We start from the raw sequence: 15,931 nt of genomic DNA, 5'->3' as shown, positions 1-15,931 counted from the left end.
GGATCTAGGTAGCCATCTCAGCAGAAGCCAAGAATAAAGATGGGTCTATACTAGCAAAAATACTTCCAGCTTGGACAAAAAGGACAAACCAAGACAAAATGAAGGAAGACTGTCGGACTTCTAGGAGTCTACAGAATGAGACAGTAGAGCTCTTCAGCTGTGAATATACATTATTCTTCAGGAAAATGGAAGAATGATCCCATGCATGATTCAGGGATTGGCAGAGCTGCCCCTCTGCACCACAGGTCCAGGGGACAAGACTGTCTCTTCTCTGGTTTCAAAAGACCAGGCTACTTCTTCCTATTGCTTCAGGGGCAAGGCTGATGCTCAAAGTTGTAGGGCAGTGCCACTGCCCAAAGTAGAGCCCCAGGGGGCCTGAAACAGCATTGAGCCAAAGAGGATTATACCCTAGCATTAAAATCGAATGGAATTTGCCTTGCCGTATTATAGACTTGCTTGGGACCTATCACCTTTCTTTTTATTTCCTTTTTCTTTTCTTTCTCCCCTCCATCCCTCCCTTTCTTCCTTCCTTTTGGAATGGAAATGTCTATCCTATGCCTGTCCCATTGTTTTCCACCATTGTGTTTTGGAGACACATGAATTGTCTGGTTTCACAGGTTGTCAGCTGGAGAGGAATTTTGCCTCAGGATGAATCACACCTCAAGTCTCACTCATACATGATTTAGAAGGTATTTAGATGAAACTTTGGAACTAGAATTGAGGCTGGAATAGGTTAAGAATTTGGGGCTCTTGTGCTGGGAGTGAATGTATTTTTGCATGTGAGGAGGACATGAATTTTGGGGGGTCTAGAGGGTGGGATATTACAGACTGAACTGTGTTCCCTCAAAATTCATATGTGGAAGACCTAAGACCTAAACCCTAGAACTTTAGAATATGACTGTATTTGGATACAGAGCTTTTCAAGAAGTAATTACGATTAAATGTCATATGGGTGAGGCCCTAATTAAAAAGACTGGTTTCCTTGTAAGAAGAGGAAGAAACGCATAGAATGTGAGTGCACAAAGATGAGGACATGTGAGGACACAGGAAGAAGGCAGCAGTCTGCAAGCCAAGGAGAAAGGCCTCAGGAGAAACTAATTCTGCAAGCACCTTAATCTTATACTTCCAGCATCCAAAACTATGGGAAAATACAGTTCTATTCTTTAAACCACCCAGTCTGTGGCATTGTGTATGGCAGCCCTAGAAAACTGATACAGGAAGGCAGCAGTGTTTGTGTGACACAGTTCTGGCCAATACAACATAAGTACATATATGGAAGTTTCTGGCAAAGCCTTTGCTTTTCTGATCCAGGCACTAAGCCTTCTTATGTCCTAAAATGTACACTGAGACCTGGAGGTGCATCAGCCACTCTTGGGCTCCTGAGGAGAAAGAAGAGCATAAGGAGGAAGGCCTCTATGTTAAGCAGAGCTGACTGGAAAAGTGGTAGGAGCCTGCTGGCATCATTCAGGGTTGGATGTTTACTCTACAGTCTTCTTTGATGCCACTGTTGTAGCGCCTTCTGTTTTTTACAGAGAACACAATCCTCACTGATATATATCATAAACAGTAAATTTTTATATGAGAAATAAATTAATCATACAATCATCAGTTTCTCATGAGAGTTTTAGGAGGACTTTAGCAGCCCAAGAATTAGATATCTTAAAGATATTAACTGATTATCTTAGTATATTTATAGTAGATGGTTAACCATAGACTGTCTTTGTAGTACTTAAAAAGTGATATCATCAGAGGTAGTAAATACAAATTCTTGGACTAGGAGCCATGTCTCCAGGGCTTTTGTGGAGAAGAAGATGAGGGACATGAGCCAGGGCAGGATCTGGGAAGATGCCTCTTGTGTCTGGTGATGCCTCTTTGTCTTGTCTGGACTGTAAGTTTCCTGGTCACTGCCCTTGTTCTCCTGTGTTGGATTTTCTATTTCAGACAGTACTCTTCCTGGCTTTTTCCAAGGTGGCCTATGGCCTGTGAGGTTCCGAAGCCTTTTATGAAATTTTACAAGGTGGCCTTGGTTGGAGGCCTGATTATGATTAATCATGTATGGGAATTTGAAATATGGGAGTTGCTGTTTTAATCCTTTTAAATTCTGTTTACAGACATATGATGGAGAATAAATTGCTATTTAAGTGCATTTTTTCTATAAATGCTGCCTAAAAAATTTAAGTGTATGTAAATCCAAGGAACTGACTAAATACTAAGATGATAACTTTGTTAATTTACTATACTAACAAGTTTTCATATCACTTCACAATTATTTTGTTACAGAAATAGTTTGTAAATTCTAAAATAGAAAACATAAAGTATGTTCCCTTGCTAAACCAGTTTTTCTATGACACTGAATTGTTTATTCTCTTTTATATGTATTAATGTATTCATTTTTCTCCTTAAAAAAATTGTAAATTTACTTTTAGACAGTAGAATTATGATAAGGACCCTAGTTTGAAAAACACTTGAGTTTATATGGCCTTAACTAAATTAAATTGATTTAGGGTCCAATCTAATTTTTGCAATTAATAGTTCAGTAAGACACAAAAAATATTTTAAAATCTACTAGAAAAGTTCAAATCTTGTGATTCTGCATATTCAATCTAAGAGTTAATGTCAATAAAAGAAGTTTTGGTTCATTTTATGTACCTGGTGTTAGGCATTGTGTAAGTTATTTTTATTTTGTGTAAGTTATTTTTAAGTTTTTATTTATTTTTTGCTATTAAAATAATTCATTTGATATTAAGTAGTGAAAGAACATTTGGGCATTAGGTTTGGAGGAAAAATGGTGACAGATTATAATTTATCAGGTACAAATCTCAAAAATAGACCTGTCCATTCTCACTTATGCAAGACATAGCATTTTACTAAGCTATTTCTAAAATTTTCTTTGAGTTATTCTGTGTGGCTAAAGTTATAAAGATTTTATTATTTTAAGTTAGTAGCATTAAAAAAGCAATAACATAGTTATTAATAAAAAAACAAAAATACCTTCTTGCATAAAAAGTATTATTAGAGGAAACTACAATAATGCAAGGGACATTTTCTTACACATCAAATGAAAAACCTAAGCACTAAAAATAATTTTTCATATTCTAATAATCAGTGGGGTGACAGAGGTATCAGTGAATGTGTCAATGAGAATACATGTGAACATTAGGTGAAATACACAGCTTCATCTCAGCATAATCTAGCAATATCTTTTCTGATACAACCTACTTGACAACATTTCTCACTCAGTGTCATATGGAACAGTCTCTTTTTTCGGGAATGTTTATCTAAGCCTAAGTTTCTTAATTCTGAAAGACTTTTGTCTTCTGCTTCATTTTGTCTATTAAGAATAATTTTCTTAAATTCTTCAAAGTTAAGGTTTGAATCCTTTAAAGCAGATTGCTGTAGCTCTCTCAGTGATGGCTGCCTCTCAGACAGTATTGCCTTCAGCTCCTGTGGCAAATTAGGAATAAATTCCAACATCATCTTTAAGGTTTCTGCATCTTTGGTGATGGAGGATGGCATGATTTCTAATTTAAAAAAGAGGGGAAAGAGAAAAAATATGTCAAAAAACATCAAGAAAACTATAAAACTTTGCATAGACACAAAGGAAAGCATTACCTCAATAGAATTCAACAATACAACAGAATCAGCAAGTGTCCCAATATCTAAAAAGCTTAGTTTATTATAGTTGGGTAGGTTAAAATACTATAATACTAACAAAGTGCTGCTTTACTCCTCTCGGACCTTTGTCCCCTCTCCTCATGTCCCTTTACTACCTTCATCCTAGCACTTTTTTTTTTTTATCTCTGACTCTTCTGAAGTCATCTTGATCATCAAAAACACTCAGTTTGACCATGGATGAATTTCTATTACCTGAGTAATTTTCTTCTATGACTAAGCAACTTCTGAGTTACGATAGTAATCCTTGAAAAGTATGTTATTTTAAACTATCAAATGTTCCATAGTGGCAAGTCACTGTTTCAGGATAAAATTAAAAAAGGAGAATTTCCAACTGTTCTGAACTAGCAAGCAGGAGATACCTGCCTCTGATGCCCCTTATACATCTATTTAATAATTTCTTTTCCCTAGAGTATTTACTCCAAATCAATAATGTTTTACCTTATAGAGAAATGGGTTAAAAGAACACTAACCAACAAATCACTGACTTTAAGAGATTATTAATCTGTTGTGGTGTTCTAATTTTGTGGATCATAAACTGTGCAAGTTCTGTGTGTTCCCCAGGAAGGGAGCCTGTTCTTAAGTAGCATCCCAGGATGGGCAAACATGAAGGGCTGGGAACTTTCAGGGACCAGCTGACATCTTCCTTCTTCATATCCATTCAGTTTAGTTGAACATCTATTAACTGTTTCCATGTCTCTGGCATTGCCAGATAAGAGATATAAATAAAAAGAAACGTCTTTCCTGCCCTCAAAAATCTTTCAGGTAAGTTCTCTCCTAACCTTACCTATCCCAGTTACACAATTTTGAGAGTTATAGCACCAAAAAAAGAGAAACACAGATGAAGTTTAAATTATAGTGTAAACCTGGATCAGTTCTTGCTGTTTTTCATGGACAGCAAAACGGTCTGTTTCAGCTTATTAAGAAGACATTCCTCCTGAAACAGTGGAAACAATGAGGTTCTGTAAATCTAAGCATGGAAGATGGATTCCTGGGTAACCACTGATGCCTACAGATCAGAGAAAACCACTCCCCCTCACCCAGGCAGGAATGGTCTTGGCTGGTCCACTTCCTATTAGTTCTGTAGCAAGAATCTCAGCCAACAAGAAACTTCAACAATTGGAGTTTTCAGTAGAAACAATACAGAAAGAAAACAATACTCTAATATTTTATTTTTCCTCCCAGTGTTCTCTCTCATTCAAGTTCTAAACTGACACTGACAGATGAGAATTTATACCATTTTTTGGTAGACAGAAATGTTTGCATTTTCCCTCAGTAAGATGTCCTAAATTCAGTTCAATCTCCTCATAAAAACTCTCCTTGCTCTAACTTACACTTTTTCTAATTGGGGCTTCATTGAATACAGAGAAAAGCTGATTGTAACTTTCCATATTCTTAAAGCCAGTTAATGAATCAGGCAAAACATTTGTAGTTTCTGTTACATTTATTCATAGGTTGTTGTTTTTGGCACTTTTTTTTTCAATTTAAAAACTTGTTATTTTGAAATACTTTTAAAGTTACAGAAAATTCACAAAATATGCCAGAGTTCCCATATATATATATTTTTTAATTTTGGTAAGAACATTTAACATGAGATCTACCCTTTTAACAGAATTTTAAGTACCCAATACACCATGATTATCTATAGGTACAATGTTATAAATCAGATTTCTAGAACCAATTCATCTTGCATAATTGATATTTTATACATGATAATTAGCAACTCCCCATTTTTCCCTCATCCCAATCCTGGTAACCACCATTTAGTCTTTGCTTCTATGAGTTTGACTATTTTAGATACTTATAATAATGGAATCAAGCAATATGCATCCTTCTGAGACAGGCGTTTTCACTTAGCATGATGTCCTCCAGGTTCATCCATGTTGTTGCACATTTTAGGATTTCCTTTTTTAAGGCCAAATAATACTCCATTGTATGTATATACTACCTTTTCTTTATTCATTCATCTATGGATGGACATTTAAGTTGTTTCCACATCTTGGCTATCGTGAATATTGCTACAGTGATTATGGGAGTGGTAATGTCTCTTCAAGATCCTGATTTCAATTCTTTTGGATAAATACCCAGAAGTGGGATTGCTGATCATATGGTAGTTCTTTATTTTTATTTTCTATTTTTTTGAGGAACCTCCACACTGTTTTCCACAGTGAATGCACAAATTTGCTTTCCCACCACCAGTGTATTATACGTGAGTTTCAATTTCTCCACATCCTTAACCACACTTGTCTTTTGTTTTTTGATAATAGCCATCCTGACAGGTGTGAAGTGGTATCTCACCGTGGTTTTGATTTCCATTTGTCTGATGATTAGTGATATAGAGCATTGTTTCCTAGACTTGTTGGCCATTTGTATGTCTTCTCTGGAGAAGTGTCTATTCAAGTCTTCAGCTCATTTTAAAATCAAGTTATTAGTTTTTTTTGCTATTGAGTTGTAGGAGTTCTTTATATATTTTGGAAATTAACCCCTTATCAGGTACATGGCTTGCAAATATTTTCTCCCATTTCATAGATTGCCTCTTCATTATTAATTATATACTTTGCCATGCAGAAGTTTTTTTGATTGATGTAGTCTCAGTTGTCTAATTTTGTTTTTGTTTCCTGTGTTGTACACTTCATTAAAATTATTTTTTAAATTTGTTTTGAAATATTTTGCAGTTCACAACAACTTTAGCTTCCGTAGTCTAAAAGATAATATCCTAATCAACCTGAATTCATACAAATGCCTCTTAATCAGTATATTTGGGACTAAAATCTCACTAGAATAGAATTCTTCTAATTAAAAATATCTATCTTGCTTTTAAAAGGGGTACAATATGTGTATAAAAACAGTTGATTGAACCTGGTGTACCCCCCAAAAAAATAAAATAAAATAAAATAAAAATAAATAAATAAAATAAAAGGGGTACAATGAGTATTATTTCTACACACATTGTGGGAAAATTTAATAATGTAAAAACAAATAGAAACTAACAGTAGAGGTTTTAAACCTCATGAATCACAAATTATTGACATGTACTTCCAAAATGATTCTTAACTAGTTATTTAAACACTTCCCTTATCCTCACTTGCAGTCAGTATTTTGTTAAATTATTTCCACTTGAATTATGTACTGAGCAGTGAAAAAAACAGTTCTTTAAAAGTGTTTTAAAATCATAATCCTCTTCTATAGAAATAGAAATTTGGCCAAATATCTGTACTCAGAAAATGATTTTTAAGCAGCAATCTGGAGACAACCTAAGTGTCCACTAAGAATGGTTAAATATATACAGTAGACTTATGGGATACTAGAAAGAAATTTTAAATTATCTTTTTGGAGTCTAACAATGTGAGACAATGCTCATAATGTTAAATGAAAATGCAGGAGCTATATATACCTATCTCCAAATGTTAACATTGCTTTCCATTTCCTTATTTAATATAGATATTTTCATTTTCTCATTAAATTCACATATTTTTTCAGTCTTTAATATCTAATGGTACTTTTCATTTTTCTCATTGTATTTATGTATATTTTTCAGTCTAATATAAGCATATTATTTATTCAGAAAAAGTGAAATAATGAAGCAAATGCAATACAGTCTGGTCTTGCCTACTTTGAATCAGTGAATTCCTAAACTCTGTGGTACTCTTCTGTTAATATTATACAAGAATTATGTAAAAACCTGCATTAAATAAATCAATCTCTGACCAACAATGTAGAAAAGTTAAGTAAAAAGCTTTATAGTCATGTTTTAAGTCCCATGAAAGGGCAGTAAATGTACTTAGTGTGCACAATGATTTTACATGAGGGTCACTTATATATAGGATATGCATATAGCCTATAAAATATAGTTGTGATTTATCATAAATTGCATGTATTATGAAAAATAAAATAATTATTCATAATTGAGTTTGCCCTCTCTGATTTTAGTATGGCCCATTACACTGATTAGAGTGGTCTATACCTCAGTGAAAGTTTCCATTGTTATTTAAACTTAGCTTACAATTTATCTTTATAAATGCTTTATAACTAACAAAGTGGTTTTAAAAAAAAAAAAAATCCAGATTTAAGCTGTACTCAATTTTGAGATCTTGCTTTTAAAGAAAATCCACAGCTTCCAAATGGCTTGAAGCATCAATCAGGTTTTCAAGTTTTTGACTGCATGGGCCATAGCCCAGCTTGCTTTTTTTTTTTTTTAAACAAAGGAGGAGGGTCGTTAAATTTAAAGCCCCCTTTTCTGTTTACTGCTTCAGGACCCCATCACAGGTTTCTGCCCTATCCTCTTTGGTGCGCAAATACGCTTGATAACCAGCTCACACCTCACTGTTTGCCCCGTCATCTCAAGTCAAGATGCCCTGTCCAGTTGCCCCATCCACAAGCACGCCTGCAGTCCTGCCCTCAGACTTGGATCCTCTGGCTTCAGTACCTACGCCCCACCTCCGTGGGTCTTTGAGCACTTACCGCCCTGTGTCGCTTCCCACTTCTCCCTACCTGTCACCCTGACTGCCAGGAGGTGAAGGCCACTTGCTGTTCCCCCTGCTTTCCCTTCCTCTGGTGAAATCGCGGGTGAAATCCTCACTAAAAAGCAAGTTACCAGGCAAAAGCCCAAACTTTTAGGTACCCGCGGCTTCAGAGTCAGGGCTGAGCGCGGGTGGCCAATTAGGTCTTGAGCCAGGCCGCGCGGGCTGCCATTCCGATTGGTCGGCAGCCGGACAGCAACCAATGGGAAGTGCAGAGTGGCTGGCGGGGTTGGGCGCTCTCACCTGCTGGCGGTCCAGATCCCAGCCGAGGCTCCTCCAGGCTCAGAGCCGTTCTCCCCCAGGAGACCGAGCCACAGATCTCGACCCAGAGGCGGACTAATTCTCGGCCACATGCTTTAATAAAGTCGTTCGTCCTCTGGCCTGAAATCTCTCTGGGAAGTTGGCTCAGTAGCAGCCAGACCCCTAGCAGGTGGGACAAGAACAGGCGTGGCATCCTGGACCTGATATCTTCTGCTCTGGGCGTTTCAGCCTTTCTCGAGATATTGCACCTGCTGTAGCCTACTGGCCTCCGTCTGTGTGCCAATACCGGCCTTTAGGCTGCTTTCCCTGCCTGGCTCCACCAAGCTTTTATAGCTCTCTGGCTACCACTTAGACCTTGACTCGAGGGTCCAAGCTCCACCCCTTTCCCCACCCACCTCTTTGAAATACCCCCTCCCCCGCACCAGGTCTGGTTCACCCTTCCCAACTTTCCTCCATTTGCACGTCCTTCTGTTCGTGGTCCTTTTACAGTTGTTTGGGGGTTTTTGTTTGTTTGTTTGCTTTTCTCTCTCTCTCTCTCTTCTTACCCTCCAACCATGTTGTATGCTTGGGTTAGGTTAGTCAGTATTTGAAGTCTTTATTATAAAGCTAGGCATGGCCACTGCGCTAAATTATATCAAGAATAAAATTGAAATCGCCCATATTCTCACAGCCCAGCGTGAACCTTCAAATCTAAATAAGATTATAGTTAGATTAATTAATACTGTGTCTGTTATATCAGTTAATAAAAATATAATGAATGAATGGATATACTGTTGACAAGAGAGGGAGAACTGATGATTTTTTTCTAAATCCTGGTGAAAACATTAAAATGCATCGCTTTTGGCTTGTACAGTATCCTAAGTTTATAATGCACTCTCTCCACCGACTTTCCTTCGACTCCTCTGGGACATAGCTTGATTGTAACCAGTTACTTGAGTATTTTAATTTGAGATTGTATTCTGTGTCTCTAGAGACTGGAGAACACACACATGCACACGCGCACACACACACACACAAACAAACACATAGAGACCAAAAAAGAAAAGAAATAAAGCAATGGAATCCCACAATTCCGGAAAGAATATTTTGGAATATAATGCAGATTATAGCACAAAAATTATATGAATACTTTATTTTATTTTGGCTCTACTCTATGTTTGCTGTATTTGGTGAGGTAATTTTTAACAACTTCTAATTTAACTTTTAGAAAAGTTCAACAGTTTGAGCTGATATGTTCATTAAGCTTTTCTAGGTGGAACCTGTAAGTTCAAATAGGTTCATTTTACACTAATTTATTTGCTCAGATTACCTCAGCTCCACCAGGTAAATTGGAGACTTAGAAGAAGTTAGGGTAGCTCTGAATTTAAATAAAAAGTCAGCAATCAGTTACAAATATAGCTATGGAATAGAATAATTCTAATTTCTAGATTGCTGCTAATTATAACAGGGCCCACTCAGCATTGGTCAAATGCTACGCATTACATAATTGTTCAAAAAAATCTGACCAAAGCTATGGGATGATCAGAGGTAGTGATTTTAGGTGGGTTTCTGCTAAGATAGGCAATTTGGGACAGGCTTCTCAAAACTGAGGTTTGATGGTATTTTTGTGGGTTCACTGTCATTGCAGAAAATAATCCATTTGTGGGGCTGTCCTCCGAAGTAATTGCTCATTTAAAATGTAAATTTACAGGGAGGCGTAATTTTTTACTTTACCGAGGTACTGTTATAGAGTCCTCACAACTGTCCAATGAAGTGGCCATTTTCCCTTTTTACAGATACAGGAAGCAAGTTGAGAGTAGTCTAGTAACTTGTGCAACCCTATCTAGCACATGTGCCAAATGTGGGCTTGCCCTACTGTTAAGGGTAACAGGCAAATGCAGGATTCATAGCCTTTACAGACACAACTAAAAGGTATTTCATATTCTTAAAAAAAAAATGCAACAACAAAACCCAAAGAAACCTCTTTAAAAAGAAAAACCAAATATGCGCCATGCATACACCTGCCAAGTGCCTGAGCTGGGATTCTTACCCATGTCTGCTGGATTCCAAAGCCCCCTTTCTTTGATTCTACTGTGTCGCTTGGTCTAGCTCCAGTTAGAATTAATCCGCATGGTGAAAGTTAATGAATAAACAGTAATAACTTTAAAACAGTTATTGGAGGTACAAAGCAGTAGGCAAACCTATAGTAACAGTAAGTGAAACTACATCAATCTCTTTTTTAGACCCTTCACCCTTAACTAACTCAACTCTCTCTACCTCAGCTCAGCGTGTAAGTGGTAGAAATGATTTTCTAATGTCTCCAGCAGGTAGCAGTATCCATGTGACATAGTTCTGGCCAATAGGACATAAGCACACAGGTGGACATTTCTGGCAAAGCCTTTGATTTTCTGATCCAGGCACCAAGTCTTCTCTGTCCCCTCCTTTTCCTCCCTGAAACAGGTACACTGAGACACAGGGGTGTAGCAGCTGTCTTGGAACCAAGAGGTGGGGAAAATAGGCGGTAGACAGCAACAGGAAAATGTGAGGAGCCTGCTGGCATCATTCAGATGCTGAACAAGGTTGGATGTTTACCCCACAGACTTCTTTGAAGCTACTCTTGTAGCATTGTCTGTTATTTACAGAGAACACAATTCTAACTGATATATATAGAGAGAGAGAGGAGAGAGAGGGAGGGAGGGGAAATATTTTATACAAGAAATAAAGTTTACATTCATCAGTTTCTCATGAGGGTTTTAGGTATGCTTTAGTAGCACTTGAATTAGATATTTTAAAGACTGAAGTAATTATTTAAGTGCTTATACTAGATGGCTTAATACAGATTATTTTTGTAACACTTAAAAATATGTCATGTAATAAGAAGCAGTGATTGCAGATTCTGGGACCAGGAGCCCTTCCTCTAGGGATTTTGTGGAGGAGGGGATGAGGGACATGGGTCAGGGCAGGGGCTTTTTGTCTCTGGGGCTGCATCTTTGTCCTGCCCAGGTTGTAAGTTTCCTGGGCACTGCCCATTGCTCTTCTGGGTTAGAATCTCCATTTCCATTGAACTTTGTGCTGGGTGGCAGACACCCTCTGAGGTTCCACAGTCCTTTATTGAAGTCCCTTGCTCATGGCCTTCTTCCTGCATTACCTTCCAGCCTCCACTATATACAGTTGGTGTTAGCCAGTGGTTCTCAGAGAACCTTACTTTTTAAAAGATGCAAGACTCTGCTCTTTTATATTTCACCACTAATATCTTTCCACAAGCTTTGTTTTGTAATAAATTCTCATTGTTTTCTCTGATCTGTCAATAGCAGACAACCCCACTCAATCCCCATGATAATCAGTACTGCATTGGGTCTAGTTTTGCTTATATATTTCTTCCATCATTTAACTGGAATTTGGGGAAGGAGGAGTGGCAAACCTGTGTAATTTTTCAAGAATCCTGGTCAGATATCAGTGCTAACTTTATATCTCATAGACATAGGGTGTTTGTGTTTTCACTTCAGGTTACCATGCTGCTTTATCAAGAAGACTGAAAAAAAAGTGAAGGGAAATTGGGGTCTTCAAGAAGTCCTCTTGTCATCAAAACTTTGGAAATCTCTTGGTTAAGAGATTAGAAAAGATAAATAACTTCATTTTTTTTTCTTCTTATTTCTATACAAATAATAATATATGTGCTAAAGGAATATTCAGAAAGAATCATGCCACCAGGTGGAAACTCCGTGTGAATAAGGGTCTTAGTTCTCTTTACTGATGATAGAAGCTTATCATGTAGTAGGCACTCAATAATAGGTCTGCAAATATTTTAATTGCCATAAATGTTAATATACTGAGCCTAAAATTAAGGCTTAATATTATGTGCTGCCTTAACATCTGGTGAAACTAGGAGTGACTTAAATGGCTTAACCACAAGTTCCCCTCCCCATTCTTCTCCCACAGATAGAGTGCCCTAGTCCCTCCTTATCAAGAGGACCAAGCACAATTCCTGCTTATGTCTGAGTAATGGGTTTCATTTCCCTGCCAGTCAATGGAATTATTCAAAGCCAATTACATTCTCTTACAGTAACCAGGGTTACCTCACTCTCTTGATACTACAAGGCCTGCCTCCCACAGCCCCTGGTTTTTCATTCTGTTCTGTGTGCAGTTCCCGTGTAGCCTCGTGTGGCATGTGGTGTCTTCCCACCCTGGGCTGTGAGTATATGTGACTAGTAAACTACTGCCAATCTCACCTCTCCAGTGTCGGGTGTGGAATATTGTACGTGGCCATCCCTATAACGCTGGGGTGGAATTCCCTCCTTACCACCTGGGTAAAAAGGAGGCAATTAAACAATGGCATCATGAACAAGATGGCCCAATCATCACCAAGGACATTTGTTCAGCTTTGATGAACTTCTCTTGGCTAACTAACTGGTTCCATGTTATGGCAAAGGCCACCTGAGACAGAACTACCAATTGCTGTAATCCTATGCTTTGGGTATACTTTGTGTCTTTGTCAGTATTGCCAACTCTTCCTACCTTAAAATGCTCTCATTCCCAAGACAAAAATTGTCATTAATTTACTATACCACAGCTTGACATGTTGTTGGGTTTGGCCTGTGTTTAGCAGGTGGTCTCTGAGGTTTCCACCTATAAAGGTGGGGACAGCTAACCTTAACTGATTGGCTCTTGAGTCCTAATTATCAGGGATCCAGCTAGAACGATCTGGTCACTGCATGTAGCCTGGTGATCGTAACTGGCAGCTTGGGGGCAGCCATGTGGCTATTGTTTGTGATTGTGCTTCTCTGAGACAGGCTCAGGGATGGAACTCTGTGAGGTTTGTGAAAAGGACACCACCATCCCGGGGAGAATTAAGCATGGCACCCCAGTTGCTTAAGAAGAATTGTTGCTCAGGCAAAGGTTGTGACTGTCTCCTGTTGCTTGCTTCCCTTGCTTCTGTCATATGTACTCTTTTGACCCCCAAGTGTATCAAGGTGCAAAGTCATGGAGGCCTGTGGCCAGGTGCTGAGGAGAAAAGAAAAGCAGGAGAGCATTTGGTACCAGCCCTTCCCCAAAAAACCAGAGGAAGTAACTCAACCGCTCTTCTATTGCAAAATCCCCATCCAGTGTACCTCAGCTTTGCTTAGTGTTGCTGATTACCAGAATGCCAAAGGGCTAATCTGACAGTCACAGAGCTCAGTGGCCCTCAGACAGGCCAGAGATAAAATTACCTTCTTGGATGTGGACCCTGACTCCTGGGAGATTGACTGGTATTCCCTGGAGGAAGAAGTGGCCGCCCACAAGGATAACCACTCGGCTCCTGAACTTTTCCCACAACCACCCGTAAGATCTGGTCTATGGGTGATTGGACTGCCACAGAAACTGAAAGCCATGGCTTTTTGTAGCTAGAAATACAAAATGTTCTGGGGGGGGAATGAAGCGAGAGAGAGAGAGAGAGAGCCAATAGGTGGGGTGCTGTGGTTCACATACCTAATGATAGATAGCACAGCAGGACCCTTAAATACCTCTTCAGCTGTTGCTGCCGCCTATGCTTCTTTCACAACAAAGATCCTGATCCTCAGGGTTATAGGGAAAAATACCCACAGCATCCCTGTGGGACAGCAAAGGAGTTAGGTCAAACCTGACTTAAGCCTGGGGTCCTTAAACCCTAAAAAGCAGCCATTGCATTGAAGGTGGCCCCTAAACCTGATATGAGGCTGTGGAGGCAGAGATTTATAAATAAGAGCAGGGTAGAAAGCCCCTGTAGCACCGCCCCCCCCCCCAAAAAAAACTATATCTAATGACCAACCAAAACAAAAGGGGGAGGGAGAAAGAAAAAAATGGAGACAGGGAGGGAGGAAGAAAGGAAGGAACGAATGTAGGTATAGGGGAACGAATGAACAAATCTGGGTATAGGGGAAGGAAAAAAATTAAATTAAATTAAAAAAAAACTGAATCAAAGGCCCATAATTTGACCTAATTAGAAATCCAAATTTATTCAAATAATGTATATAGCAAAGACATACAGGTGTTCTGATTGGCTCTTGAACCTCTACAACATCTGCTGAAATGCAACCAGTTACTGTGTATAAAATAGAGAACCAATAGGTATGACTTGACCATTGGAACTATTGTTTTGCCTAAATTCCCCATTGCACCCATTGCCCTAAGCATAGATGCTCTAACCTAATGAGTGATAAATTAAAATTGTCTTCGGCACTTACAAATTGCTTTGACAAAATGGGACCCCGTTGACCATCCCCCTCCCCAATTAAAATAGCTAATATGGCCCAATGTAAATTCAAACAGGGCCTTCAAGAATTGAAGCTTAGAAGATCTAATGAGGGAGAGGGTGATTATCCCCCCCTGCTTCTCCATTTAATAGCGCAATTTGGCCTGTTCTTAAACCCAGATGAATGAATGAATGAATGTACATTATCACAATCTTAATGTAGTACCATCCATTAAGGCCCCAATAGCCAGTGCCCAATATTTTTGAAATTACTAATTCCATCCAATCAGTAACTGGTAAATATTTTGTTATTATAGATTTAGCTGATATGTCTTTGAACTGCAGTTTGCCTTTACCTCTGAAGGAATACAATACACATTTACCTGTGAGGTACCTCAGCAGCCTTGCTGTATTACACAATCTTTGCGGGCAAGATCTTAACGTCCACCCTCCTCCAAGAGCACAGGTATGACATTACCTTGATGACATTCTCCTCTGAGGAGATTTACTCTACACACACATTAGGAACATACAAATACTCACAAAGGAACTCACAAAAAGGATGGGCTATTGCCTCACACATAATGCAACATCCTTCCACCTCTTTTATTTATTTATTTGCTGTGTTGGGTCTTCGATGCTGAACATGGGCTTTCTCTAGTTGTGGAGAGTGGGGGCTACTCTTTGTTACGGTGTGTGGGCTTCTTATTGTGGTGAATTCTCTTGTTGTAGAGCACAGGTTGGAGGTGCGCAGGCTTCAGTAGTTGTGGCACGTGGGCTCAGTAGTTGTGGCTTGTGGGCTCTAGAGCGTAGGCTCAGTAGTTGTGGCACGTGGGCTTAGTTGCTCCATGGCATGTGTGCTTTTCCCAGACCAGGGATTGAATCCGTGTCCCCTGCATTGGCAGGTGGATTCTTAACCACTGCACCACCAGGAAAGTCTCCTTCTACCTCTTTTAAATTCCTGAAAAATATTTAGTATACTGAGGGCTTCTCCATCCCTGACACTGTCAAGAAACAGCTATTGATCCTCTTAGCACCCACAGTCTTGATAAAAATCCATCATCTTTTAGCCCTTGTTGGGTTATGGAGTCAAAATATTCCTTATTTAGAACTTTTACTTAATCACACTGATACTATAACTTACAAATCAGCCCACCTGGAATGGGCCCCCCTCCAAAAAACGGCTCCAGAATCAGTCCAATTTGAAATCAAAGGGCACTCCAGTTAGTGCCTTACAAGACATCTTCACTATACAGGCTTTAGTAACTTCCTTTCATGCCTCCTGGAGTCT

The 15,931-nt window shown here is 38.8% G+C and overlaps 1 protein-coding gene across 2 annotated transcripts; it reads right to left on the bottom strand.

Annotated features, from left to right (window-relative positions):
* Window positions 1-3,001: 3,001 nt before the first annotated feature.
* RLN1 (relaxin 1) lies at window positions 3,002-13,979 on the bottom strand. Of its 2 annotated transcripts, XM_057724025.1 has the most exons (3): window positions 13,934-13,979; window positions 4,539-4,609; window positions 3,002-3,521 (listed from the first exon to the last, which is right to left on the bottom strand). In XM_057724025.1, exon 3 carries the CDS (start codon window positions 3,514-3,516, stop codon window positions 3,181-3,183), a length of 336 nt encoding a protein of 111 aa, XP_057580008.1. In that variant the 5' UTR covers window positions 3,517-3,521; window positions 4,539-4,609; window positions 13,934-13,979; the 3' UTR covers window positions 3,002-3,180. The 2 variants fall into 2 exon arrangements, with proteins under 2 accessions (XP_057580008.1, XP_057580007.1); XM_057724024.1 differs by lacking the exons at window positions 4,539-4,609; window positions 13,934-13,979 and adding an exon at window positions 8,436-8,757.
* Between the last annotated feature and the right edge of the window lie 1,952 nt (window positions 13,980-15,931).

The sequence above is a fragment of the Hippopotamus amphibius genome, chromosome 2 (assembly GCF_030028045.1).
Source record: "Hippopotamus amphibius kiboko isolate mHipAmp2 chromosome 2, mHipAmp2.hap2, whole genome shotgun sequence".
In the NCBI taxonomy this organism is placed as follows: Eukaryota; Metazoa; Chordata; class Mammalia; order Artiodactyla; family Hippopotamidae; genus Hippopotamus; species Hippopotamus amphibius.
Note: the sequence above shows the minus strand (reverse complement) of the source record. Positions and strands in the feature narration are given on the sequence as shown.